Below are 24873 nucleotides of genomic sequence, written 5' to 3'. Positions count from 1 at the left end.
TTTTCCTCTACCTCTAGGCAGATAGCACATGCTGCAAGATCAGCTGGCATCCCCCTGGGCTGCCCTCCTCCCTTACACACACACATGCACATGCACACACGCTCACACGATCTGCTGTCACTACAGAGCCTACCCACGTTTCCAGATGCTTTGGCATCCCAGCTTGCAGCCCCATGTTCCTGTGTTCTCTCAGCGCCCCTCCACCCGCCCCCTCCATCCTCACATCCAGGTACCCTGTGATGAAGCCCCGTGCTCTTCCCTCGTATCGACATCCCTGCCGAGCCCACACCTTTGCAGGGTCCTGGCCTCCCCCGATATCCCAGGGCTGCAGGGCTGTCAGCGTTCATGCCCCCCCAAAGCAGTCTGTTTGCTGCACACAGGCTCATGTGCCCGTCTCACCGCACCCCATCCCCGTGCATGGCAGAGGCCACAGGGCCCTGGGCAGGGGGCTCGGTGGAGGTTTGGTGCTGGCACTGGACAGGCAGGCTGGCTGGCAGAAGGGCTGTGTCGCGGTCATCCCACGTCCTGCCTGGCACTAAGAGGTGCAGGGGCAGTCTCCACCCTTATTTTGGAGAGCTCAGAGCGCAGCTGTGGTACACACGTGTGTGGCACTGCTGAGAGCGGCTGTGCAGGGCAGACGTGGAGTGAGCCGAGCGTTCTCCAAGCCCATGGTGAGAGCCCCAGCAGAGTTACCGAGCGAGCCTTCCTCAGCATTGCTGGCTGCCCTGGCTCCTGCTTCTGCTCTCTGCTGAGCTCTTTGCCGTGCGAGGATGTGGTGTTGTGCACAGCTGTGCTCGCTGGCCATGGCACAGAGGCTGCGCGTGGCAGGCTGCTCTCCTGCTGGGAGGAGACCTGCTGGGAGACAGAAACCTGGGCACAGACCCAACACCTCCCTTCATCAGGGCGTTGGAGGAAGATCTGTGACCTTCCTCACTCTGGTCTGCTCCCTGTGCTACACGCATGACCAGGCTCTATAGCCTGCAGGGTTCTGGAGAAGGGAGACCTTGAGGGTTAGTGTTCACCCTCAAACATAGGCTTGAAGAGAAATCTTAGTATCCAAGGGTTTGCATCAACTGATTGATGGCCATTGTGATTTTATGCTAAGCTCCCAGCCTTGTTTTTCACCCTAACCTGTTCCTTGCTTTCCAAACTCGAAGGCTCTGTGTTTAGTAGCAGCCATTAGGAAAAGATTTAGAACAACCAATTTATTCTACTTTTTGTTCTTCCCTTTGCACAGATACTGCACAGGCACTGGGGTTCATATTTTTATGCCCAGTTACTGGTCCTGAAGACAGTTTCTAGCTGGTGTGATAGGTGTTTTCTTGCACAGGCATCCTGTTGCCTCTGGGAGAACATGTTCCCCAGCTGCACGGGCCCATCTATGGTGACCACCAGCCCAGGTCAAAGCCAGGCTTTACACAGGCACCTTGGCAAGGGGACAGACACACAAACCACAGCACTTTGTCTTACACCTGCACACACACCTGCCCGTGGGGTGTGGGACATCACCATGGCACAACCTGCACACGCGTGAGGGCACGGGGCACACTCGCATGTGTTTGGACGAGCACAGCTGCCAGGTGTGAGGGGAAGGGGTGCAAGCTCCTGGAAAGGGAAGTCACAAAAAGCAAAGAAATATCTCTGCCAGAGAACATATTAAAGGTGAGACCTCTGCGTCTCCCTGAGCAGTGTGCATCTAGATGCTGCCTCTCTTCTACCTGGAGAGGGGCTGGGAGTGACAACTGCCTCATTCTCCCACGAGAGGAATCTGTAGGCAATGCCTGGACTTGGCCACGATGCCTTCCAGGAGGCTTTAGCAGGTAGTCCCTATTTTGTGTCTTGTGGGTCAGGGAGCATGCTGCAGCCAGCCCCACCATGCCTCTCCAAGGAGCCTGGCATGGGGAAGATGGGGTTGTTTCTCCTCCCTCACTTTGTCTTCTGGTGGTTGATCCTCTCCTGCTTTTACTGCAAAGGGCACGTTTCCATGCAGGTCAGCATCCCCACACCTCAGCGGTGTGCAGGTCAGAGCCTGGTCTTCTTTTCTGAGGGGAAGCTGGTGTTAGTGAGCAGGACATTTCCACCTGCAGCTTCTTCAGGGGAGATTTATTGGATGGGCCCTGCTCCTTCTTCCTTGAAGCCTGTCCCTGTCCTGCAGCTTGCCATACATGCCATGTGCCCACGGTGATACCTTAAAATTTCTTGTGCTGCACGTTGTGCCAGCCCCCTTAGAAAAGCAGATTTCCAGCAAGCTGCTAACAAAGAAAGCACTGCACAGTCCTTGCTTTTGTTGGATGCAGTTAAAACATCTGGAGGAAACTGTCCTCGGGAGGCTTGTAGGCTGCGGTCTCTTTGCAGTGAGCAGGCATTAATGACTTTCACACCAGTTTCTCCATGGCACCAGAGGGCAGCGCCAGGGGTGCATGTGGTGCTGCACCTCTCGCCTGCCCGCAGCCATGCACTGCCTGAGCCATAACACCGAGAGCCCCGCTGAGAGCGGCCTCAAACAGACACACGCTGGACCATCAGGGCCGGATCCTGCCAGCATGCTGGGAGGCAAGAGTGTGGGGATGAGACACAGAAGGCAGAGAGCGAGGCTGGAGCTGGGGATGGAAGCAGGAACTGTGCATGCCATTCATGTGTTGTGTTTTGTTTCTTGATTCCAAGCCTCCATGCGGAGAAGAAAAGGGGGTGAGTGAAACTGCACATCCTGGGGCTCATCCCTTCCCTGTCAGTGCCCAGCAAGTCCCCCAGTCCTTGCCGCAGGGACAGTCACGGGAAAGCTTATTCTGAAGGCAGGCAGAGCTCTGGGCACGGAGAGCAACTCATGTTTGTCAGCCAGGCCCCATGAATGTCCAGGTCTGGCTTCCTCGGGGTGTTATGCTTGCTTTGGGTGCACTCCACAGTGGAAATAGCCAGTACAGGAAAGTCCCCACGTCTGGGGTCCTCCAGAGCAGCCTCCTTCAGCCCCTGGGTCAGGATGCTGCGGTCACAGCCATGCTGCGAGCTGTCCTGCTGCTCCCAGCGCCCAGGAATACCTGGGGACCTGCTCTGCGGGCAGGGGGTGATGGCAGCTCGGGGGGCATCCCCCAGCTAGCTGGAGAGGAGCTAGGTGGGTGGAGGAGGTCTGGGGAGAGGGCCACCCGCTGTGATGGCCACGATCTCTGTGCCCAAGCTGGCTGGGGTGAGGCTGCTTGCAGCACGGGAGCGTGGATGAATGCTGCACTGCGTGGTGTCCGTGGGGACAGTGCACAAGGGACGGCACAAAGACCAAGCGAGAAGGCCCAGCCCATGGCAGCCCACTGCTCTGCGTGTCTCCAGCACGGGGCTGCGGGCAGCCTGCGGTCCTGACCCCAGCTCTTTGCCTTTCGGCAGCCAAACTCTGTCCTGATAGCCTGAACCTACAGAAAGGTGGGAGATCTACTCTTCTACCCTAACAGAGATAGCAGAGAAGCTGAATGGGGCTGGCAAGTGGGAGGTCTCCCAGGGACCTCCCCAGACCTCTCTGCTGAGCAGATCTGCCAGCTCTCAGAGGCGGAGGCACTGCAGAAGTCCCATGCCTCAATGAGGCAGGAGGTCACCAGGGCTGTGCTGGCATGGAAGCTGGCTGTCCCCCTTCCTGGAGGGTCCCCATGCCTCAGGGCAGCTACAGCGCTGCCACATCTCCCACCCCAGCAGCCTGGAGCCACATGAGGATGCACTCTGGTGGTATTAAAAGACAAAAAGCAGAATAAAACCAGCCACTGAGGTAGACGGAGAGGGCTGCGCATTGCTGTTATTCCTGTCACAGCACTGAGATCCCCCCGGGGCTGCCCAGAACAGCTTCCAGAAACCCATGGGCATGTTCCCAGCATGTGGTCCTTTAAAAGCAGCCTGTGGCCCTTGAGGCTTTACTGCTGGAGGTCCATACAGTGTGGCAGCACAGGGAGAGCAGGCTCCCACCGCCCCGCTGGGAGGTGGCAGCTCAGGCCGAGCCACCTGAGCCTCGTGCAGTGACTGCCCCATGAGAGCTGCACGGCTCTGAGGAAGAGGAACTGCGAGATCCCCCAGAGACAGGGAAGGGCTGCATGGCTGCACCAGGGGGGCTGCTGCAAAGGCCTGGAGGTTTTGTGCCGAGGAAATCCAGGAGCTGCCTGAGCGGCTTCCCTTGGAGCTGCTTGGTCTCAGGGCCGTGGGTGCCTGCCACCAAGGCTGTTGGTGTCAGAGGGCATGTGAATTGCTTGGCAAAGACCACTTGCCTCCTGTGTTTGCACAGGGCTCGCTCCTCCACCAACTGCACTCATTTCTAGTTTTATAACTGGAGAATGCTGTCATACAAAGACAGGTGGACAGCTGCAGTGACCACAGGGTGCAGAGGTGCTGAGGCTGGCCTGTGAGTCACACCAGCCCCGGGCAGGGGTCTGTAGGATTACGGGCCTAATGGTCAGAGCTCTCCAGGTCACTTGGGTCGCTAGGATCAGCAGAGCCCAGAAGGGTGCAAGCCTTTCCCTGACCTCAGGCAAATGCTGCATGTGGTCACCCCTCTCCCCGTGCAGTTTACTGGAGCTGTGGGTTAGCTGTGCCACGGGGGTAGAATCATCCAGTCTTTGTGATGCCAAGACAGACCCGTAAGCCTTAGCACAGCACCACACCGATGTGGTGGGCACACTTCAGAGCCAGCTGTCCTCCAAAGGTAGAGCTGGCACAGTGTGACATGGAGCTGACAGACTGAACCCTGCCAGGCCCCAGCAGCCGTAGGAGTGGGGGTGGCCCAAACCCGAAGTTAACCTGGCTAACTTTGTTAGCTCAGCTCTGCTGGACCCTGTCAGGCTGCATGTGGAGGAAGCTCAGAAAGGGTCAGTGGTGATGGTGGCCAGCGTCTGCCTGCTGCCCTTTACAATGTCCTTTGTTTCAGGATATCTTAGTACCCCTGGCAGGTAGTCCCAGTGGCATACAGGGCCTGCTGCCATGTCTGAGGGGGTAATCAGTCCCTCCTGGCACAAGTGGTGTGGGAAGTGCAGAAGGACACAACTCTGCGGGTTTGCAGCCATGGGGCAGATCTGAGGTTAGGCAGGAGCTGGGTCAGGATCTAGGGTCTGGTCCTGTGAGGGTAACCAAGGTCAGACATAGCCAAGATCTCCAGGCAGGCCCATGGTGATGAGGCAGGGCCCAGCCCAAGTCTGGAAGTCTGTCTGTGGGTCAGGATCCAGGCCAGGCTCCAGGGCTGGCCATGGCATGGCTGTGGCAGCACTGCAGGCAGATGTTGCAGCACCACTCGGGTGGTCCCGAGCTTAACTGGAGCTCCTGGGCCTAGGAGCGTGGGCTGTGCATGGGGCCAGGTTACTGCCATCAGCTGCATTAATTAGTCCATCCAGGGAGGAAACATCCTAGTTTGTCGCCATCTAACAATGGAATGGAGCTGGTTGAGCTGGAGCCAGGCTGACTCCCTTGGGGTCCCAAGGAGTGCCACGCTCTGCTTTGGTTTTCTGCCTAGTCTATGTTCCCCGGGACACCTGGGTTTTCCCTTGTTGGAGTAGCACAGCTGCTTGCCCCACCCCACCCTGTAACCCAGTTTGGGGGATTTGATCTCACTCTGATTATCAAAAAAATCACCATCACTGATTCTGAATATCAAGAGTTTGCTGGGCAAAAATGTGCTCCTTTAATCAAAGGATGCAGGCTTCTGCACAGCTCTGCGCAGCTGGGAGCAGACCCCAGAGCCGAGCGTGGGCAAGTCGGACCCCAGGCGCTGGGTGGGCTGCGCAGGGGCGCCCGCTGCAGCCGGGGTGGGAGCGCGGAGCCGCCAGCTGCGGGTCCCCCATGGAGCGAGGTCGGGGCTTGGTTGTGCAGCGGGAGGGGGGTGCTGCTCCAGAGCCAGCAAGGTCTTCATCTGCAGGGCTCTGGGGAGGAGGAGGACAAGCAGACATGTCCTCAGACTGTTTTCAACAGGCCCACGAACCATGTTCCCTAAGCAGAAGCTCGCGCTCTGCTTAGCTGCGCTGCAGAGGATGGGCTTGTCCTAGGGGAGCTGCCCTGGCGCAATGGTCCTTGCTAACTGGTTTGCTTCTATGTTTGGATTTTCAGAGAAACTGGATGAGATTTTGGCAGCAGCCGAGCCCTCGCTGAGAGCAGACATTGTCGAAGCAGATTCTAGGGCAGCCACTGTGAAGCAGCGACCAACAAGCCGGCGCATCACGCCAGCAGAAATCAGTGTGAGAGAGGAGGGCTCGTGGTGGGCAAGGGAAGGGCACGAGGCGCCAGTCACCTACTGGATGCCCACAGCAAAGGACCTGTGCTGGGGACGGGGCTTCCCGAGGGGGAGAGGCTGGGGGGAGACAGAGCTGCAGAGAGCAGGAGCCCAGCTGGGGGTGGAGGAGCTGACCCGGGCGTTTTGTGCACAAATGCGGGATTGGCAGCGGGAGGGACATCAGAACAGATCAGGAGCAAGGAGAGCTGCATTGGAGAGCTTAGGCTGGCTGCAGTTTTCTGGATGTGAAGCTGGAAATTAAGAGGAATCAAAGAAGAGAAAAAGGCAGTCTCTGAGGGGAAACATGGATGGAGTAGGAGTGGGGATGCGAGCTTCAGGCTATCTGGATTGTGAACGCGTGCTGCAGGCGGTGGGAGGCAGCTTCTGGAGCAGGAGATAAAATGGGACGGGCTGGATCTGAGCAGAGACTGGCCTGCCTGAAGCCTTCCCACAGAGGAAGGCTGCTGCTCCGGAGCAGCATCACCAGGGAGGTGCTGCATGTCCCCGGGTGCTGCGTGCCACCAGGGCCTGGCAGCGGGAGCATGGAGGGGCAGCCCCCAGGGCAGCCGCACCGGGTCCCGGGCACTCTGCCTTGGGAAGCACCGAAGGGGGAGTGCTGGAGGCAGAAGCGAGGCAGGGGGCAGAGCCTGTTCCCGAGGAAGCAGTCCCTCCTAAGGCTGTCCTGGGACCTGCGTGCGGGTGTGGAGCTGCAGGGACAGGGTCTGGTGTGCAGACAGACGTGTGGTTGGGAACTCTGCAGCTGGGAGCATCAGGTGGGCTGAGGTGTAGTATTGTTTCCTTTCAGCTGATTCTTGCTGATGTCCAGAATGGAAATTTCTTTTTTTTTTTTTCTCTTCTACAGTCACTCTTTGAACGCCAGGGTATGGCAGCACATTCGGGGGTCCTTGCGGGAGCTGAGAAGCCCCATGTTTCACTACGCAAAGGAATTCCGCGGACAAAATCTGTAGGTAAGGCAAACTGGGGGGAAATCTGTTCCTAAAGAGGAAAGGTCATTCCCAGGGAGCATTCATGCCTGCATGAGAAGCAGCAGGAAGGACTCAACCCTCCAGTGCCTTGTATCTGAAGATCTTTTAAGAGGGGATGCTTGATGTGATTTGTACTTTGAAGGTTGCATGTGTCTTGAGAACCTGCTCTAACACTGACACTAGCCGTGCTCTGAGCAGAAGGCTGGACTAGAGACCTCCAGAGGTCCCTTTTTGCTGATTCTCTTTATAGAACTGCAAGAGATAAGACGTTTCTCCCATTCTCTGTGCTTGCAAGTGAAGACTGGTGGGTGGTTTTCTGTCTGCCCATGTTGTGGTTGGGCTGGGAGTGCCGTGTGCTGAACATGGGGAGTTGAGCATGGGGCTATGAGCTGTAACAGGCTCAGATGATAGAGCAGGGAGTAAATGCATCTTTTTTAAGGATAAACATGACACGGTCTGTAACAAGCCGTCATCTAAATTTCGGGACATCTAGACCCTGTCCCCTGTCACAAAAGGTTTATGGTGCAACTGAAACCAAAAACATGCTGGAGGATGGACATGGGGTGGTGGCACAATGGCAGTAAAGTGGTCTCATTTTCTTGATCTTGTGTGTCAGTGGGTTTCATCCGGGTGATAACACAAACCCGTAGTGTTAGCAAGGTGTGAGGGCTGTGTGGGTTGGAGCTGGGGAGAGTGCGTTACCACTTGGAGCTATGGGGCAAGGGGAAGGTGGTGTGCTAAGTGTTAATTTTAAGAAACCCTTTTGATAGCAGTGGTGATGCCAAAACAGATTGTGTGTTTAACACACACATAAATGAATAGAAAGTAAATTCTGTTTAGATACACAGCTGAGAGCAGCATAACCCCAGCAAGAATGTAAAAATATTTGAAAAAGGCGAGGATTCATATTCAGAATGTACTTTTATATGTACAAGGGCACAGAATTGCTGTACATATGTGCCTCACATTTGTGTTTGTATGAGAGCAGCTGCTACCTGTAGTCCCACGTGAGATTGGTCTGAGAGTAGTAGAAAGCTACAGATAATTAAATGCGTGTATGATAAATCTGAAAAACAAACTAAATAGATAATCTTTTTTAAAAAAAGAGTGGGTGTTTAATGGACTGCCCTAGTGTGTACTTATATACCATGTTGATAAAGCTGCTGTCACACCATGGAATATACAGGCGTAAAGCTCCTGTAACTGAAGAGCTGAAATAAAGCCTGAGCTTGAGCAAATGATAAGATGCAATGTTGGAAGCAAATGCAGGCATTAATTAGTTACTCATATGTTGCAAAAATGCTGATGGACATGGTGAAAAGGGAGAAGATCTGACTGCCTTGGTACCTTGGGTCACCAAAGCAGTGACCCATGTATTTGCATCTGGCTAGAGCCGAAATAACAAGTGAATCTTCTCATGAAGGTAAAAACTATCAGTAGCACATGTAGGGTAGGAGTCATCTCATCTAGCCTGGCATGTTAACGATGCAGAAATCTCTACTGTCTGCTACTTGGCGGGCCAGCATTGTAGTGGCTAGAGGTGTCTAAGCTGCATGTCTGTTTTGCAAACTCTGTCCTAGAAGTTTATTTTATTTGCAAGAATGTATGTGAAAATGCTTTTAAGCAGAACTTGTTCAAGGTTCAATCAAGCCACAACAGCTAGAAATCATTTTAAAGGGGAACTGTTGTGTGAAATGGCATCTCAGCTCAATAATAGATCATAAGCTGGAAAAATATTCATTAAATACAAGATACTTGCCTGTAAGGAGCTCCTTTTTACTTGTGAAAGCAGAGTCAATGGTTCAAGAAATCCATCTACACCTACCCCTGATGCTTGTAGAGCAGGTATCCTGTCAAGGATATCGGTGTGCAGAGAAACGTGGGAAGAATTACAGAATCATGGGATCATAGAATGGTTTGGGTGGGAAAGGACCTTAAAACCCATCTCGTTCCAACCCCTGCCATGGGCACAGCACCTCCCACCAGCCCAGGCTGCCCAAAGCCCCGTCCAACCTGGTCGTGGGCACTGCCAGGGATGGGGCACGCACAGCTCCTCGGGGCAGCCTGTGCCAGGGCCTCACCACCCTCACAGAGTCATTGAATATTCTGAGTTGGAAGGGACCCACAAGGTTCATCGAGTCCAACTCCTGGGTCCACACAGAACCACCCAAAAATCAGACTGTGAGTCTGAGAGTGTTCACTTCTTGAACTCCAGCAGGCTCGGTGCCGTCACCGCTGACCTGGGGCACCTGTTCCCGTGCCTGACCACCCTCTCAGTGAAGAATTTCTTCCTAAGAAGAATTTGAAGTCTGTAGGGTTTATACAACTGTAAGGCTTGAGGGTTGTGTGTACGGTTTGTATGCTCCCAAGCACAGAGCATAATGTCCCACGTGTGTCCTTTTTGTTCAGCACCTGGAGCCTGGGAGCCTGATCCCTGCATGGGATTCCCAGCTCTTACAGCCCCTTGCAACAAGGGGTTGTAAATGCTAGATTTAATCTGCATCAGGGAAGATTAAAAGCAGACCTGGAGATTGCCTATTATGAGCTGGAATGGCTGCAGCTGTCACAGGCACAGCATCCAAGCATGACCTAACAATAAACACAGGAAAAAAATCACAAAGATCTTTTAATTATGCTCAGTCCAAGAAAGGTATCTGTCTGCACAAAATGGAAGCAGTTCCAGTGAGGAGGGGATAGCAACTTCTGGCTTCCAGCTTGTCTGCTACAATGCACACCAAAAGCAGTGCCTCTTAGAAATCAGCTAATTTTCGTGGAATTCCAAATAAGTTAAAATAGAAAACGGCCAAACATTAGAAATTGGGTTGCAATTGACTTGTTTTAGAAGTCCTTCTTGAGCTGTCATTTCACACCCACAATGACAGGCTCATACGATGTACAGTCAGTTGACTTCATCATAAAAATCTCTACTAACAGCAAAGAACTAGATGAAAAATAAGCAGGGGTTGGCTGGTTTGGTTTGTTGGTTTTATTTTGGTGAAGAATTGCTCTGAATTATTTGCATATTGCACATGCTCCACAAGCACAGCTGTTTCAGATTCCCGGGGACTTGTGACAAAAGATCAAAATATTTCATATTTTCATCTAAATATTTCTTGAGACAAAGGTAATTAACCCTTCACTTGCTACAAGGAAAGCAAAAGAGAAGAAATGTTTCAAGAGAAATGTGAAGAAAGAAATGCATTGCAGCAGGGAGGCTGATCAAAAAGATCTCTGTCAGGCTTCCAAGATAGCTGCCATGCCATCTGCTCCAGCATCAGAAGTTAAAAACACTCGAATGTCTGCAGAACGGTCTCGGTACGCGCCGAGTCTCCCCCCGAGCCAATGCAAAACGCTGTGGAAGGTGTTTCTGCAAGGAGAGAAGCAGCGCGGGTGCCCTGCCGGGGGGAAGCACCAGGGCTGCCAAGGGTGTGGGCACCGGGGCGCTCGGGACTGCTGGGGATGCCGGATCCCCCCGGGCTCAGCACGAGGGTTTGGCAGAGGAGGGCAAGCGGCATGGGCAGCACACGACCTCTCCCCGTGCAGTTCAGGACCTGGATGAGCTCCCAGTGCTTTCATTCCCTTTCAGGCAGGCAGGCTTTCAAGCTCACCCTCGCTGCAATTTGAACCTTGCGCAGCGCCAGTCCCCAGCACCCTGTTTCACTGCTCTCTGATGTGCCGGTGACTTCCCTCATCTTCCTCCTGCCAGCTTTCTGTTGTTGCCTGGAGCTGCTGCAAGCCCAGCGAAGCCAAGGGCTGTTAACACTCGCCCGCTTTCCCCTTCCAAAAATGAGCCCAGTAACAGCGCCTGGCACCTCGGTACTGCGGCACGGGGCAGCTCTGGGGCTGCTCGGCCCTCCCTGCGCGGGGAGGGCAAGGCTGGGCTGCCGGGGTGTGAGCTGGAGAGAGTAACCTCATTAGCTCTCCCAAATTAATGCACAGAGTTACATTCTCACAGGGATTTAGGCTGTTATGGCAACAGGCCCAAAAGCACTATGGAGAGTTATTGTGTTTTCCTTAGAGATTAATAATGCATTGTGCGCGCTGTGAATTGCAGAGGGGTTGCCATGAGGCTCGGGATCGCCAAGCTGCGCTTTAGGCATGCACACAGCAGGGTGATGCTGCTCTGAGAGCCATCGTCCTGCAGTGCTCAGGGACAGAGGTGTCTGCCGGTCCCTCCTGGTCACCGGAGGGCTCCCATCCTGACCCAGGCTCTTCGTTCCTGCGTGTGCCAACCTCTGTAGGTTATGGGTGAGCCTGGTGAGGTCTCGCTGCTCCTTGTAGGAAGTGTACGTGCACCCTACTACAAGGTGCACACCTGTTTATTCGCTGGGGAAGTTTAGTTTTCCATTCACGAACCTGGAATGTGAACCCTGTGAGGTGGCAGTGGGGAGGTCAGAGGCAGCACACAGAGGGTCGTGCCGTCAGTGACAGACAGCTCTTTTCTCAGCCATCAGCCTCACCTCCACCATCCCTCTGCAGAACCTGGAACAGCTGACAAGGTTTCACGCTCAGCAGCAGAGCACGGGTGTGTGGAGCGGGATTGGGGTCTGGGGGAGGCAGCAGCACGCAGTCCCTGGCAGCGAAGCGTGCCTGCAGACAAAGAGCTCAGGCACACGTGTTCCCCGTGACAGAGGAGATCGAATGGCAAACTGGTAATTGCTAGGTCGGGATCAGGCAGGATGAAAGGATGATCGTTCAGGTGTTACAAATTTAAAGGAGCTTCCCCCTGTGCTGTATGCTGGAGAGAATCTTAGGCTCGTGATGGGGACACTTCCCTTGCCAGCTGCTGCACTGGTTTGTGGGTGCACAAGGCAGCGGGGAGCTGCTCTGCTCTCACGTGCCTGTGAGTCTTGTGGAAGGGCTCCAAATGCTGCAGGAGCCGGTCAGGCTCCTGCTTCTACAGACAGCCCATCTCCTGGGCTGTGGTCTGCCCGTTACCTGATGAAGCATTTACCAGCAGACAAACGTTAAGATAGAAGTGAAAAATGAACGTGTTTACTACGGGTAATTAACTGTTAGCATTTGAGGCATAGAAATGGGGTTGGATAAGAGAGCCGTGCTTTTAGCTACCAGTATTTTACATAAGCTCAGACAGATTCTGTCTCCATTTCATCAAGATAAAAGCTACCAGGGTGGTTTCACGAGTCTTGTGTCTGGTATCTAATCTTTTAGGAGGACCCTAGTCTCCAGCACTGCTTTCACTGAAGGGATTTCCATATGGCTGGGTGCTCGATATCTCTGGAGGGGTCCATGCAGAGTCCAACCCTCTCCTAAAGGGCTGAATGCAATTCATAAATTCAGTACTTAATCAAGACATCAGGTTTTAAGCCTGCTCCCAAGGGATTGTTGGTTGTCTTTGTTTAACTTCAGAGACTCCCTGAGCAGATCTATATCCTGCATAGACAGTAAGTAAAACTCAGTAACGATTAGCCTTGTGCTTAACCATAAACAGATGCTTCTCCATGTTAAGGGAGAGGTTTCACTTTGCCTATGTGATCACATTGAAACATCAGTGAGGAGTTTCCTTCTGTAATGAAGACTGTATTTTACAAAGCCTAAATGGGTGATTTGGTGATCACAATTTAATCAGCAGTGAATTACAGAGAGAACATTGCTTGTAATTCATTAATAATTTTAATAAAGATTAAGCACATTTGATTCCGGGTAGCATTGGGATGATACTAGCTTTAGGGCAAATATCATCTAAATCAGATTTTAGAGAGAGAGCTAGAATTTACTCTGTATGACTGGATTTACCAGATAATATATTTAAGTGGGCAAGGTTTAAAAAACGGTTGGTTTACTTCATCATTTTGCTATCACAGTAGGAATGGGTAGTGAAAGATTTGAATAAGAGAGCATAATAACGCAGCAACCCAATTCAAAGAAAGCCTAATGAAAAGGTCTTTACAAGCCAGATGGGCAATAGAGGGAGGCTGAAAAGAAAGAGAAGGAGGTAATTCCACACACATTGCTGGTAAGCCACAGAGCTCTTTGCTGCAGGTTACTGTGGGCGCTAGAAATTTGCCTGAGTTTAAAGAGCAGTGACAAGTGCACAGAAGAACGTCTACCAAGGGTTAAATACAAATGCAGTCTGACTCAGCCAGCTCTTGATCAGTAAATTGCTGGAAGCTGACAGAGTATTTGGGAGGCGCAAAGCAGCACTGCATGCTTGCTGTGTTCTTATGTGCTTCCTCTGGCAATTATTGTTGGCCACTGTTGGGCAGCATACTGGGCTAGATGTGCCTTTGATTCAATCCACAGTCATTGCCCTTGTTTTCTGCAGTTCGGGGGGAGAAATGGAGAAGTGGAGTAGAGGCGGCATCAACAGAATACAGAGAGTGAGCAAGCTGCAGAGAGAGAGAGGAGAGGCAGATGAGGAAATGGATGTAGTTGCTTATGCATGACTTGGATGGCAGAGCACGCAGATACAGTGAGACAAGGAGCTATGTCAGAACGGTGAGTTGCAGGTAGTGAAGAAGAAGCCTGCCAAGCTTCTGCTTTCCTCCCACCTCTCCCATCAGTGATCTCTCCTGAGTGTTGATTTTCTTGCTGAGGAGCAAGAGAAGACATTCAGTTTCACGGGGAACAGACATGATTCCTGCTATTTCTAGGAGCAGGATGGTCAGCTTGTGAACCAGAGCTGGAATGAAGCCACCTTCCTCTGTTGTAGGATCAATGCATAATTCAGGTTGGAAGGGAGGTCTCTAGTCCAACCTCCTGCTCAAAGCAGGGTCAACTATGAGATTGGATCATGTTGTTCAGGGCTTTATTCAGTCTGGTCCTGAAAATCTCCAAGGATGTACAACCTTCCTGAGCAGCCTGTTTTGCTGCTTGACTGTCCTCATCATAAAATTTATCTTTTTAACCACTCTGAAACTGATTTCATTTCAGTTTTGCCTATTCCCCCTTGTTCCTGCGCCTTGGCCTTTTGTCTTCCCACCACCTTCCACTGTGAGAATCCTGGCTTCACCTTCTTGATAACCTCCTCGTTGGTATGGGAAGGCTGCTGTTAGGTCTCCCCAAAGCCGTTTCTTCTGCAGGCTGAACAAGCCCAGATAGCTCAGCCTCTCCAGGCAGAGCAAGAGCTCCAGCCCTGGTCACTGTGGCTCTCAGCTGAACTTTCTTCAGTTTCTTGAGGTGTTTCTTGAGCCCCCAAACTGGACACAGTCTTGTAGGTGCGAATGAGAGGGACAATCTTCTTGCTCTGCCTGCTGCAGTGGCTCTTGTTCACGCAGCCAGGGATGCTGTGAGCGTCTGCTGCCAAGGCTCATGGCCAGCCCTTCTTCAGTTTGCTGACTACCCAGACCCCAGCGTTGCTTCCCAGCCAGTCAGTCCCCAGCCTTTCTGCTGTCAAGGGGTTCCTTCTTGGTGCAGGACTTTGCATTTGTCCTTGTTGAAACTCATGAATTTCATGAGCAATCCAGGAGACTCCTAGAGTGCGTTGGGGATAACTGCCTGGGCCGGGTGTTAGATATTTGACAAACCACCCAGAGGAGAAGTGTTTCTGGACCTGGTGCTCACAAGAGCAGACAAACTCTTTAAAGAGGTTAAGATTGGAAGCAGTCTGGGCTGCAGTGACGGCGCCCTGGTTAATTTTGTGATCTCGAGGAATACAGGACTAGCAAAGAGCAGTCAGGACCCCGGACCTCTGAAGAGAGACCTTCAAGCTATTTCAAGACCGAGGGGACAAGATCTCCTGGAACACTGTCTTTAGGGGCAAAGGAGCTGAAAGGATATGGCAACTCTTTAAGGATGAGTCCCCCACGTAAAAAAAAAAAAAGAGCAGGGAGGGCAGAAAGGCTGAGCAAGGACCTGCTGGTCAGACTGAGGTGCAGGGAGGAGATGCACGGGCAGTGTCAGCAGGGACACGTGGCCTGGGGAGAGTAAGGGATGCGGTACGGGTGTGCAGGGATGGGGTCAGGAAAGCCAAGGCATGGATGGAACATAGCTTGGCAAGGGATGCAAAAAATAACAGGAAGGGATTCTGTGAGTACATTGGGCAGAAAAGAGAGGACAAGGAGAGTGTACCCCCTCTATTAAATGGGAAGGGAGAGCTGGTAACGACTGACATGGAGAAGGCTGAGGCACTGAAAAACTTGTTTGCCTCAGTCTTCACTGCCAATCAGACTTCCCACATCTCTCATTTCCCTGAACCGGTAGATGAGGGAGCAAAGTCCCTCTCACTGAAAGCAAAGAGCAGCTTTGAGGCCACCTGATGTAACTGAACGGGTACAAGTCCATGGGGCTTGACGACATGCATCCCAGGGTCCTGAGGGAACTGGATGATGGAGCTGCCAAGCCTCTCTCCATCATCTTTGAAAAGTCATGGCAGTCAGGTGAAGTCCCTGGTGACTGGTAAAAAGGAAAAATCACTCTGATTTTTAAAAAGGGTAGAAAGGAGGATCTGGGGAACTACAGACTGGTGAGCCTCACCTCTGTGCCTGGTGAGATGGTGGAACAGATCCTCCTGGAAGCAGTGCAAGGCACATAGAGGACAAGGAGGTGATCTGAGACAGCCAGCACGGCTTCCCCAAGGGCAAATCATGCCTGACCAATCTGGTGGCCTTCTATGATGGCTAGACAGCATCAGTTGACAAGGGAAGACTGACCAGTGTTATCTACCTGGACTTCTCTAAGGCCTTTCATATGGTTCCACGTGACATCCTGATGTCCAAATTGGAGAGAGAGGGATTTGAAGGGTGGACCACTCAGTGGATAAGGATTTGGCTTGGAGGCTGCATCCAGAGAGTGGTGCTCAATGGCTCTGTGTCCAGGTGGAGATCAGTGACAAGCGGTGTCCCTCAGGGGTCTGTCCTAGGACTGGTGCTTTTCAGTATCTTTATCAACAACATAGACACTGGGATGGAGTGCACCCTCAGCACGTTTACAGATGACGCCAAGCTGAGTGGTGCAATTAATACAACAGAAGGAAGGGATGGCATCCAAAGGGACCTGGACAGGCTGGAGAAGTGGGCCCACATGAACCTAATGAGGTTCAACAAGTCCAAGTGCAAGGTGCTGCACCTGGGTCAGTGCAGTTCTGGACATGAGCACAGACTGGGAGAAGAACTCACTGAGAGCAGCCCTGCGGAGAAGGACTAGGGGGTTCTGGTGAATGAAAAGCCCGACATGAGCCAGCAGTGTGTGCTTGCAGCCCAGAAGGGCAACTGCATCCTGGGCTGCATTAAAAGAGGGGTGAGCAGCAGGTTGAGGGAGGGGATTGTCCCGCTCTATGTCCCCTCTGGAGCCCTGCATCCAGGTATGGGGCCCCCAGCACAAGAAGGATGTGGGGCTGTTAGAGCAGGTCCAGAGGAGGACCACAAGGTTGATCAGAGGGCTGGAGCACCTCTTCTGTGAAGAAAGGCTGAGAGAGCTGGGGATGTTCAGCCTGGAAAAGAGAAGGCTCTGGGGTGACCTTATTGACAGCTTTTCTATATTTAAAGGGAGCTTATAAAAAGATGGAGAGCAACATTTTGCTCAGGCAGACAATGACAGGACAAGGGGGAATGGTTTTAAACTAAAAGAGAGGAGATTTAGATTAGAGGTCAGGAGGAAGTTCTTCACTCAGAAGGTGGTGAGGCACTGAAACAGGATGCCCCATCCCTGGAGGTGTTCAAGACCAGGCTGGACGAGGCCCAGGACAGCTTGATCTAGAGGGTGGCATCCTTGTGCATGGCAGGGGGGTTGGAATTAGATGATCTTTAAGGTCCCTTCCAACCCGAGCTGTTCTATGATTCTGTGATTCTCTGAATTTCCTTCTGACCCTTTCCTCTAGCCTGTCTAGGTCCTTTTGAGATGTCCAGCTAGTCACTGAATTTGGTAGGGCTTTGGATATCATTTTAAAAAGTGCTTTCCACCTCATATTAAAAAAAAAAAATGCAGGAGAGATGGTTACAGTAGAGAAAAATATCAAGTGGAGAGCAGAGAGTAAAATGAATACTCGTAGAAGCAGCAATGTAAACTAATACCAAAAGTAATACGCATACAGCAAAAATTCTTGTATTATCTAACTAACCTCTTCACCTTTCCTTCACTTGAAATATTTTGCTTGTAACTCATTAAAAGATCTTCACACCAGGGACTGTAGGCTTTGCGGGCTTCTGGTAGCCCCAGAGGGTAGAACAACCAGAACTATTCACAGTCAAAGCCAAGAACTTGCAGCAACCAGTGGCTTCACAGGCACATTCTCCTTTGGCCTGGCAGCCACTTTGCAAGCCTGCTCTTTGCAGAGCAAACCTTGAGCAAGTTGAGGATGAACACACTTCCCAGTTTTGTTTCCTGAAATATCACTGAACTCGACTCTGTAGTGCCTGTCCACTGGATGGTCAGTATATCCCAAAGACAAGCTCTAAAGGTGCTAGACCACGTGCTGTAACAGGACATGGTAACAGAGCTCCATGCTGCATAAACTTCCTTGTTTCAGCTCTTGGCCATTCCTACATGAGAAGTAGAAATAAGCATAAAGGCATAACTTTATTTATTTATTTATTTATCCTCATGCTGTTAAGAATATGAGAATGTCTATACCAAGTCAAACCATGGCTCCATCTAGTGCAGGATCCTGTCTTAAGCATTGTCTGTAAGCAGATGTCCAGGGAAAACAGGGTGAGGATATGATGATGTTTCTCTTGGATAACCACCCAGGGAGTCTTCCACTCAGAGGTTTCTGTGCGCATAGTGCCCCCACAAAAATATCCTCCATGGTTTTGTCCAGTCTTTTCTTTGAACCTGTTTCATGATTCCAGTTCATTATGCTACCGTGGTATTAAAAGTCCCCAGAGAGTGCTCAGCAAAAATAGCACAGCTTTGATCACACAGCGATAGACTGAACAATGTGATGCGATGTAAAGTTCAATGCTCACTGGCCAAAATATTCCCTTTTTCTCCCAGCAGACCCCACATCTGCAAGCATTTGGTGAAATTGCTGATGTAATATAATGCATAGTTGCCAAAGCAATTTGAATGCTGGTGGACATTACAGAATAAACAGAGCCAAAACGCAGGTGGTCACCGTACCGCTGTGCCAAGACGTGGCTTTCTGCCATCCTGAGCATTCTCTCTCACAAGCAGTTTTAAACCTTGACGACAGCTGAACTGTAACTGAAAAGAACACGATATGGCCAGTAAATGGTTAGCATAGCAAAGCAGGACTTGGTAAAGAACAGCAGACTCATGCAGAAGGCTAGAGCTGGGCAAGTTGGTTAACTCGTGTGCTCCCCCCTCCTCGATATTTCAGGTACCTGGCAAAGCTCTCATGCTGTACCCAGGTAGAAAGTTAGCAGTAAGAATGGCAGGATCTGGCTTCCCTGGGTGCTTGCAGTTCTTGCAATGCACAAGTTACGTTTCTGGTAGACCCTGCGTCTGAGTTCAGTCTAGCACATTTCAGCATATGTAACCCCTCAGAAGGGGAGTGGGGAAGTGTGACACGAGAACAGCGAGCTTCAGAGTGCGAGAACCACACATGGGAGCTGGCGCTGCCTGCTGCAGGCTACACAACCTGGTGGCACCCAGCTGTCTCACACGTTGGCAGCTCGGTGTCGGCAGGTTCGATGAGCAAGTGTTCAATTATGTCAGTGCTGCGTTGGTCTGGAGAGCATTCAGCTCGATTGGAAAGTATTGGACAAGATTGTCTGGTGGATTTAAAGCAATGTCAGATGTATTGAGAGCCTGGCCACCCTTCTGTACCGAGTGAATGTGAACAAGCGGCCAAACTAGAAATGCTTGCACCAAGCAAAGAAAAGAAAAGTCACCTTAGAAAGAAGGAAGGGTGGGGGGAAGAAAGGGATGTCATATATCTAAATTGTGGTGAGTGCTGTACTCTGGATTCTCTGGAGAAGACCTCTCTGACCTGATTATTCTTCTGTTTTTTCCAGGTGAAGACGAGAAACTTGCTGCTTCTTTGCTAGATGGGAAGTTTCCCCGGAGCACATCGATGCAAGACACTGTTAGGGAAGGGCATGGGATTCCACCACCACCTCAAACAGCCCCACCACCGCCTCCTTCTCCATATTACTTCGACACAGGCCCCCCGCCATCCTTCTCACCACCTCCACCCCCAGGAAGAGCTTATGATACCATAAGATCAAGCTTTAAGCCAAGCCTGGAGGCTAAGCTCCACGGACTCCCACAGGTCATTAGCGCAGCTGAGATGTACGATCAGGCGAGGACTTCCATTCCTTATCCTGAAAGGCAGAAGAGGGCCCGATCCATGATAATCCTACAGGATTCCTCTCATCTTCCTGTGGAGCCAACAGAGATCCCCCGGCCTGGCCCATCCGCAACCCCTCCAGAGAAGCTGAAGAGGAAGGGGAGAGTGATTGACAACCCGTATGCCAACATGGGTCAGTTCAATGTCAGCCTGTTTGCTCCCACCAAGCCACAGAGGAAGAAGAGTCCTCTTGTTAAGCAGTTACAAGTAGAGGATGCACAGGAGAGAGCAGCACTGTCCATCACTGGAGGCTTTACCAGGGAGCCCTCTCCCACGCGCAGGAGCCATCGCCTGAGTGGCGTGGAATTTCAGCACCACACGGGCATTGCTCAGGTCGAAGCCACAAGCATCCCCTTTGCCACTGCCATTGCTGGAGTCATGAAGGACAGAGACCGGCGTCTGGATGAGAAGCGGAAATCCACTGTCTTCCTCTCAGTTGGGGCCATTGAAGGAAGCCCCCCCAGCAGTGACATGCCATCCTTACAGCAGTCCAGGTCTATCGATGAGCGGTTGTTAGGAAGCCGAGATGTACTACTGCCTTCCCCTGTCTCAGCTTTAAAGCCATTAATTAGCAGCTCATCCTCAACGTTCATCCACCCCCTCACAGGAAAGCCCTTGGATCCAAACTCACCACTGGCGCTTGCGCTGGCCGCAAGGGAACGGGCCCTCTCAACTCAAGTCCCATCCCGGTCGCCCACCCCGATCCACAGCCCAGACTCAGACAGAGCAGCACCCCTGTTTGTGGACATCCAAACCAAAGAACCAGAGAGGGGGGAGTTGGAGAGTTTAGTGTCCCCTGCGTATTCACCTGGAGGTAAAGGGGCAATTGGAACGGACTCTGGGACTTTGGCCCCTACTAAGACCCCGTGGGGGACTCCGTCCACACTGAGAAAAGAAACTGAGGCAAGAGCAGAAACACCTGTGAAGGAGGAGAAAAAACAAGAAGACAAGAAGTCCATGATTATTAGTATAGTGGATACATCACAGCAGAAGACTGCTGGCCTTATCATGGTTCACGCCACAAGTAATGGCCAAGACGAGGTAGGACTTGAGGTAAAAGAGGAGAAACCGGCTGTCCCTGAAGCATGCACAGAGCCAGCAGAGTCTCCCAAAGCAGAGACCCAGCCCAGTCCCGTGGGGAAGCCTCCAGTCAGTCCAGCCTCTGACAAGACACTGGGACAAGGGAGTTCGGAGGAAGAAGTGGAGCCCTACACGGTCACCCTCCCACCAGCTCAGTTGTCTTCAAGCGATGAAGAGACCAGGGAGGAGCTGGCCAAGATAGGGCTGGTGCCTCCACCAGATGAGTTTGCAAACGGGGTACTAGTCACCACCCCTGGCACACCAGTCAGCCACCTGGCTACGCCTAGCACGCCATCCATACCAGCGGCAGCAGTAGCACCTTCTACCACTGGCGGAACACCCTCAGGGAAGCCCTCTGATGCCCCCGTAGCCCCAGAGTCTGCTGCAGACTCAGGAGTGGAAGAGGTGGACACCAGAAGTTCAAGTGACCATCACCTGGAGACCACAAGCACCATCTCTACGGTCTCCAGCATGTCTACGTTGTCCTCAGAAAGCGGGGAGCCTACTGACACATACACTTCCTTTGCGGATGGACAAACTTTTATACTCGAGAAGCCACCAGTGCCTCCAAAGCCAAAACTCAAGTCCCAGCTCAGCAAGGGGCCAGTTACTTTCAGGGACCCACTTTTGAAGCAGTCTTCGGACAGCGAGCTCATCTCCCAGCAACATGCGGCCACTCTGGCATCAGCCAGCATTGGCCGGCCACGCTACCTCTTTCAGAGAAGGTCCAAGCTATGGGGGGACCCCATGGAGAGCAGGCCGATCCATGGGGCTGATGATGACAAGCCAACTGTGATCAGTGAGCTAAGTTCCCGACTACAGCAACTGAATAAGGATACACGATCACTGGGGGAGGAACCTGCCGGGTCCACCTTAGATCCCGGGAAGAAGTCACCGGTGGTCGCGGCACGGTAAGATGCTGGTCGCTGGTCGGGGAGGGGCTGGTGCGGGGCTTAGGCACCCAGAGAGACAGGGAGCTGCACAGGCAGGGTAGAGCTGCGCTGAGTAATTCGGGATGTGCTTGAGGGGCATTTCAGAGATGTCAGGACTTCTCAGCTGCGCAGGGGAGAAAAAATGCCGAGACAAACTTCCTCGAGGTTGGCGTGAGTTGTTCGTGGCTCCTCTCTAGTACGCACCACACACGTAGACAGCTCTCACTGTTGTTTTTTCCCTTTAAATTGCCTTCCTGTTGTTTCATGTTCCTCCTCTGTCTTTATTCTATCGTTGAGCTGCTGTATTTAGTTGTGGGTTTCACTTCTAAATGTTTTCTCCTGAACAATTAATAACAATGTATGTTTCTCCAGTGCTTTTCATTTCAAAGGATCTCCAAACTTTGTCACACCGCGTAGTAGAGCTCTGGTCAGTCACTGCCATCACAAGGATGGGCTGTGGTAGCCTTTAGAAAGGCCACAGCGACCCCACACACGACATCTCTTGGCTGAGGTTGCAGGTGTGAGCGAGGGAGGGCTGTGGCAGGATGCGGGGCCGAGTCCTGCCGAGCCCAGCACCACGAGCCCAGCACCACGAGCCCAGCACCACGCCACTCGCAGCGCCACGCGGCGCCTCCTGCCAGCAGGCCGCGGAGCTCACGCAGAGGTCTCCGTGTAGCACCAAAATACAGATCCTCTCAGCTCCTCGTCCTCCTCCAGACCCAGAGCTGCTCAGGTCCTGGTCAACCCATCAGGTCTAAAAAGGTCACGGTCCAGGTTACGGTGTGAACCCCCAGGATGTCAGAAGCCTTTCTCATTCAAATTCGTGCTCAGATTTCTTCAGCCCTCAAGGTGCTCAGGAGCTGCTGGCTCCCCTCTCCCACGCTGCAGCTGTGCCCATCGCGTTCCCCAGGGAGCCTCACCCCCCGTGTCAGCCTCCCCCATGGCAGGCACCCCTCGGCTGCCCCATCCCGCTCACCAGCTGCATTCAGACCTGCTGCCTCCGTGGAGGTGGTGGCCCCCTTGGCCATAGCTTTCACCCCAGCTCACCCACCGATCTAGGTGTAAAACTAAACCAAAAAACTCTAATTGAGAGTCTGAGATTTGAGAACAAACCATTAGGAGGCTTAAAATTTTAAAGATACAGCAGGAAGGGACCCAAAGACACCAGTCACACCCCGCCCTTCACCCAAATGCCATCCTGGTCACAAAGGCGCAGTGAGCAGGTCCCACGGGCATCACAATGTCCAGGCCACCCAGATGCAGACACTTGGCAGGGTCAGCAAGGTGACAGACCAGCAGGGAGCTCTGAGCTAAGGGGAAACTTCCTTTTGAGGTGTTTTATCTAACCAGAGCATCGCAGTGATGGATTACAAATCCGTGTAGTGCTAACACAGCCGATGACATTTCAAAGGCATGGGGGTAAAATGTCCTAACCTGATGTAGCCCCGGAGGAGCGCTCGTGTATCTGCATCCTCCACCTGGCTCATATCTCCCTGCTGGTGCCTGTGGGCAGTGCCAGCCTGGCTGCACTGATGATCCACCTCTGGGTAGGTGCCAGCTTGTAGTTATGATCACAGGGTGGAATAAGATCTCTGGATCCTGCCCTGCTATGCTATTTTATCTCCTTGATTCGGACCCAAATGCACATTACGGCCATTCCCTACAGACTGATGTCTGACGCATGGTCCCTCCTCCAAGCACTGCTCAGTTGGGAAACGTGAGGTCCAGAGCTGGATGACCTTAGTTCAGTTGCATTTGGGGACCCTTCTGAAATAAGGCATGCCATGCCTCATATTCCTACAAATTGCTGACCATGCACATCTTCAGTGAAGCTAGCGAACTTGGATTCTCATCTTTTAGAGGTGATCAGGGATGGCATCTCAAGCAGCTCACCCATACAGGACGTTGTCCTCTTGCTGGGACCTGTCCTGGGGCGCAGCTAGTCCTCCCTCACCTGCCAGCAGTAGAGGGGCTGCTAGGTCGTGTGTCCCCAACCTCATTTGGTCTCCCAGAGGTGTCAGTGAAAAGCACCTGCAATTCCCACGTGGTATCAGAACTCAGCAACCCCTCTGCCTGTCCCCTTTCCTTTTCCCTGTCTGTCCAGACCACCAGGTACTGGTGAGCCTCATGCAGCCACCCGGCACAGGTAACCCCCAGTTCCCAGGGGATGCCCCTTCTCCATCCTCTGCCTCTCTCGAACGCCTCCCATCCTTCACGGCTGCAGGTCCCCCCCATGTTCCAGCAGGCAGTGTGCCTCCCTGTCCCCACCTCTCCCGGGGACAGCAGACCCCTGCCACAGTTCCTGCCCCATGGTGTGGTCTTGCTGCAATGTCCCCTCTGTGTGGAGACCCCGTCCTCCTCCTCGCCAGCACCTGCTGCCCTGCCCTGCAGGGATGTGCGCCCCTGCCTCCTGTCCTGTACCCACCCTGCCACCAAGCGTTTGGCATTTTTTGGCAGCCCTGCAGAGTTAAATATTTCTCGTCTCTTCCTCTGAAAGTCACGGCCTTTCATCTCTGAAATTTTTATGCTCTTGGTTGGTGTCAAATTCTTAAAATATTTCCCAGGTAGTCAGCTGTAAATAGAGTATTTAATGATGTCAGTCACTCTCTTCATTGTGAAAATTCCTCTCTTTTATGAAATTACTGTAAATTCAGAAAATAATGGAAAGAACAGTTAGATAAGCTTAAATGACCCATTTCAGGACACATTTTCCAGTCCCTGGGCTTGTCCTGAGAACAATACTGAGGACAGTATTACCTAAATCTCCCACAACAGACACCCCAAAATACAGCAGTACTGCAATGGAGGGAGTGAGGTGGGACCACACTGGCCCGATGCTGCTGCCAGCAGTGGTGGCCCTCGAGCATCCCTCCAGGGGCTGCGGGATGGGGCACCCTTTGTCCAGGCATCCTGAAAGCCCAGGTGCTGCCGCAGCCAGAGCCGTGTTCCAGCCCCTCCGCAGGGCATTTGGAGGACTGCCCGGCTGTGGCCTGATTTGTGCTGCAGCTTTTTCTGTCATTCTCACATTTCACACTGCTCCAGAAACTGTCGTGAGCTGAACTGCGGCTCTTACCTAGAGCCAGAACCTGTCCTGGAGTCCCACAGGGCGTAGTGGGGCGATGAGGGGCCCCTTGCACAAACCATCCGTGAGCTGCTGTCACTGTCGGTGTCACTGCAGGGGCTTGAAATGCCCCTGCGAGCAGGTGGAGCAGCTGGCATGCAGTTGCATGTTCATGACTGGGATTCATTTCTAGCACATTAAATTCTGAATTTACAGTATTTACATCTGAGAGCAGGTAACCTCTCGTTGCACGTGCTGCCTGTAGCACAGGCGCTGGTGCAGCTCTCTTGCAGAGGTCTGTGAGGTCCTGGCTGGGGGCCTCCAGGAACAGAAGACAGAAACTGCTTTCTCCATGACTAACTCTGACTATGTCTCCTTCC

At 52.5% G+C, this 24873-nt stretch overlaps 1 protein-coding gene across 18 annotated transcripts in view; it reads left to right on the top strand.

The window, feature by feature from the left end:
- SHANK3 (SH3 and multiple ankyrin repeat domains 3) overlaps positions 1-24873 on the top strand; it is a 374153-nt gene that overhangs the window by 322028 nt on the left and 27252 nt on the right. For 17 of the 18 annotated variants that reach the window (XR_014317924.1, XR_014317925.1, XM_082764921.1 and 14 more), the window contains 3 exons: positions 6061-6188; positions 7086-7191; positions 19086-21411. Coding sequence is in view for 16 of the 18 variants with exons in the window: in XM_082764921.1 (XP_082621047.1) it covers positions 6061-6188; positions 7086-7191; positions 19086-21411 (2560 nt within the window). In the remaining 2 variants the exon portion in view is untranslated. Of the gene's footprint in view, positions 1-6060; positions 6189-7085; positions 7192-19085; positions 21412-21804; positions 24864-24873 lie in introns of those variants that run through there. The other variant, XM_082764923.1, reaches the window with a different exon arrangement.

This window comes from Aythya marila, assembly GCF_965140915.1.
Source record: "Aythya marila genome assembly, chromosome: 1".
Lineage (NCBI taxonomy): Eukaryota > Metazoa > Chordata > Aves > Anseriformes > Anatidae > Aythya > Aythya marila.
Note: the sequence above shows the minus strand (reverse complement) of the source record. Positions and strands in the feature narration are given on the sequence as shown.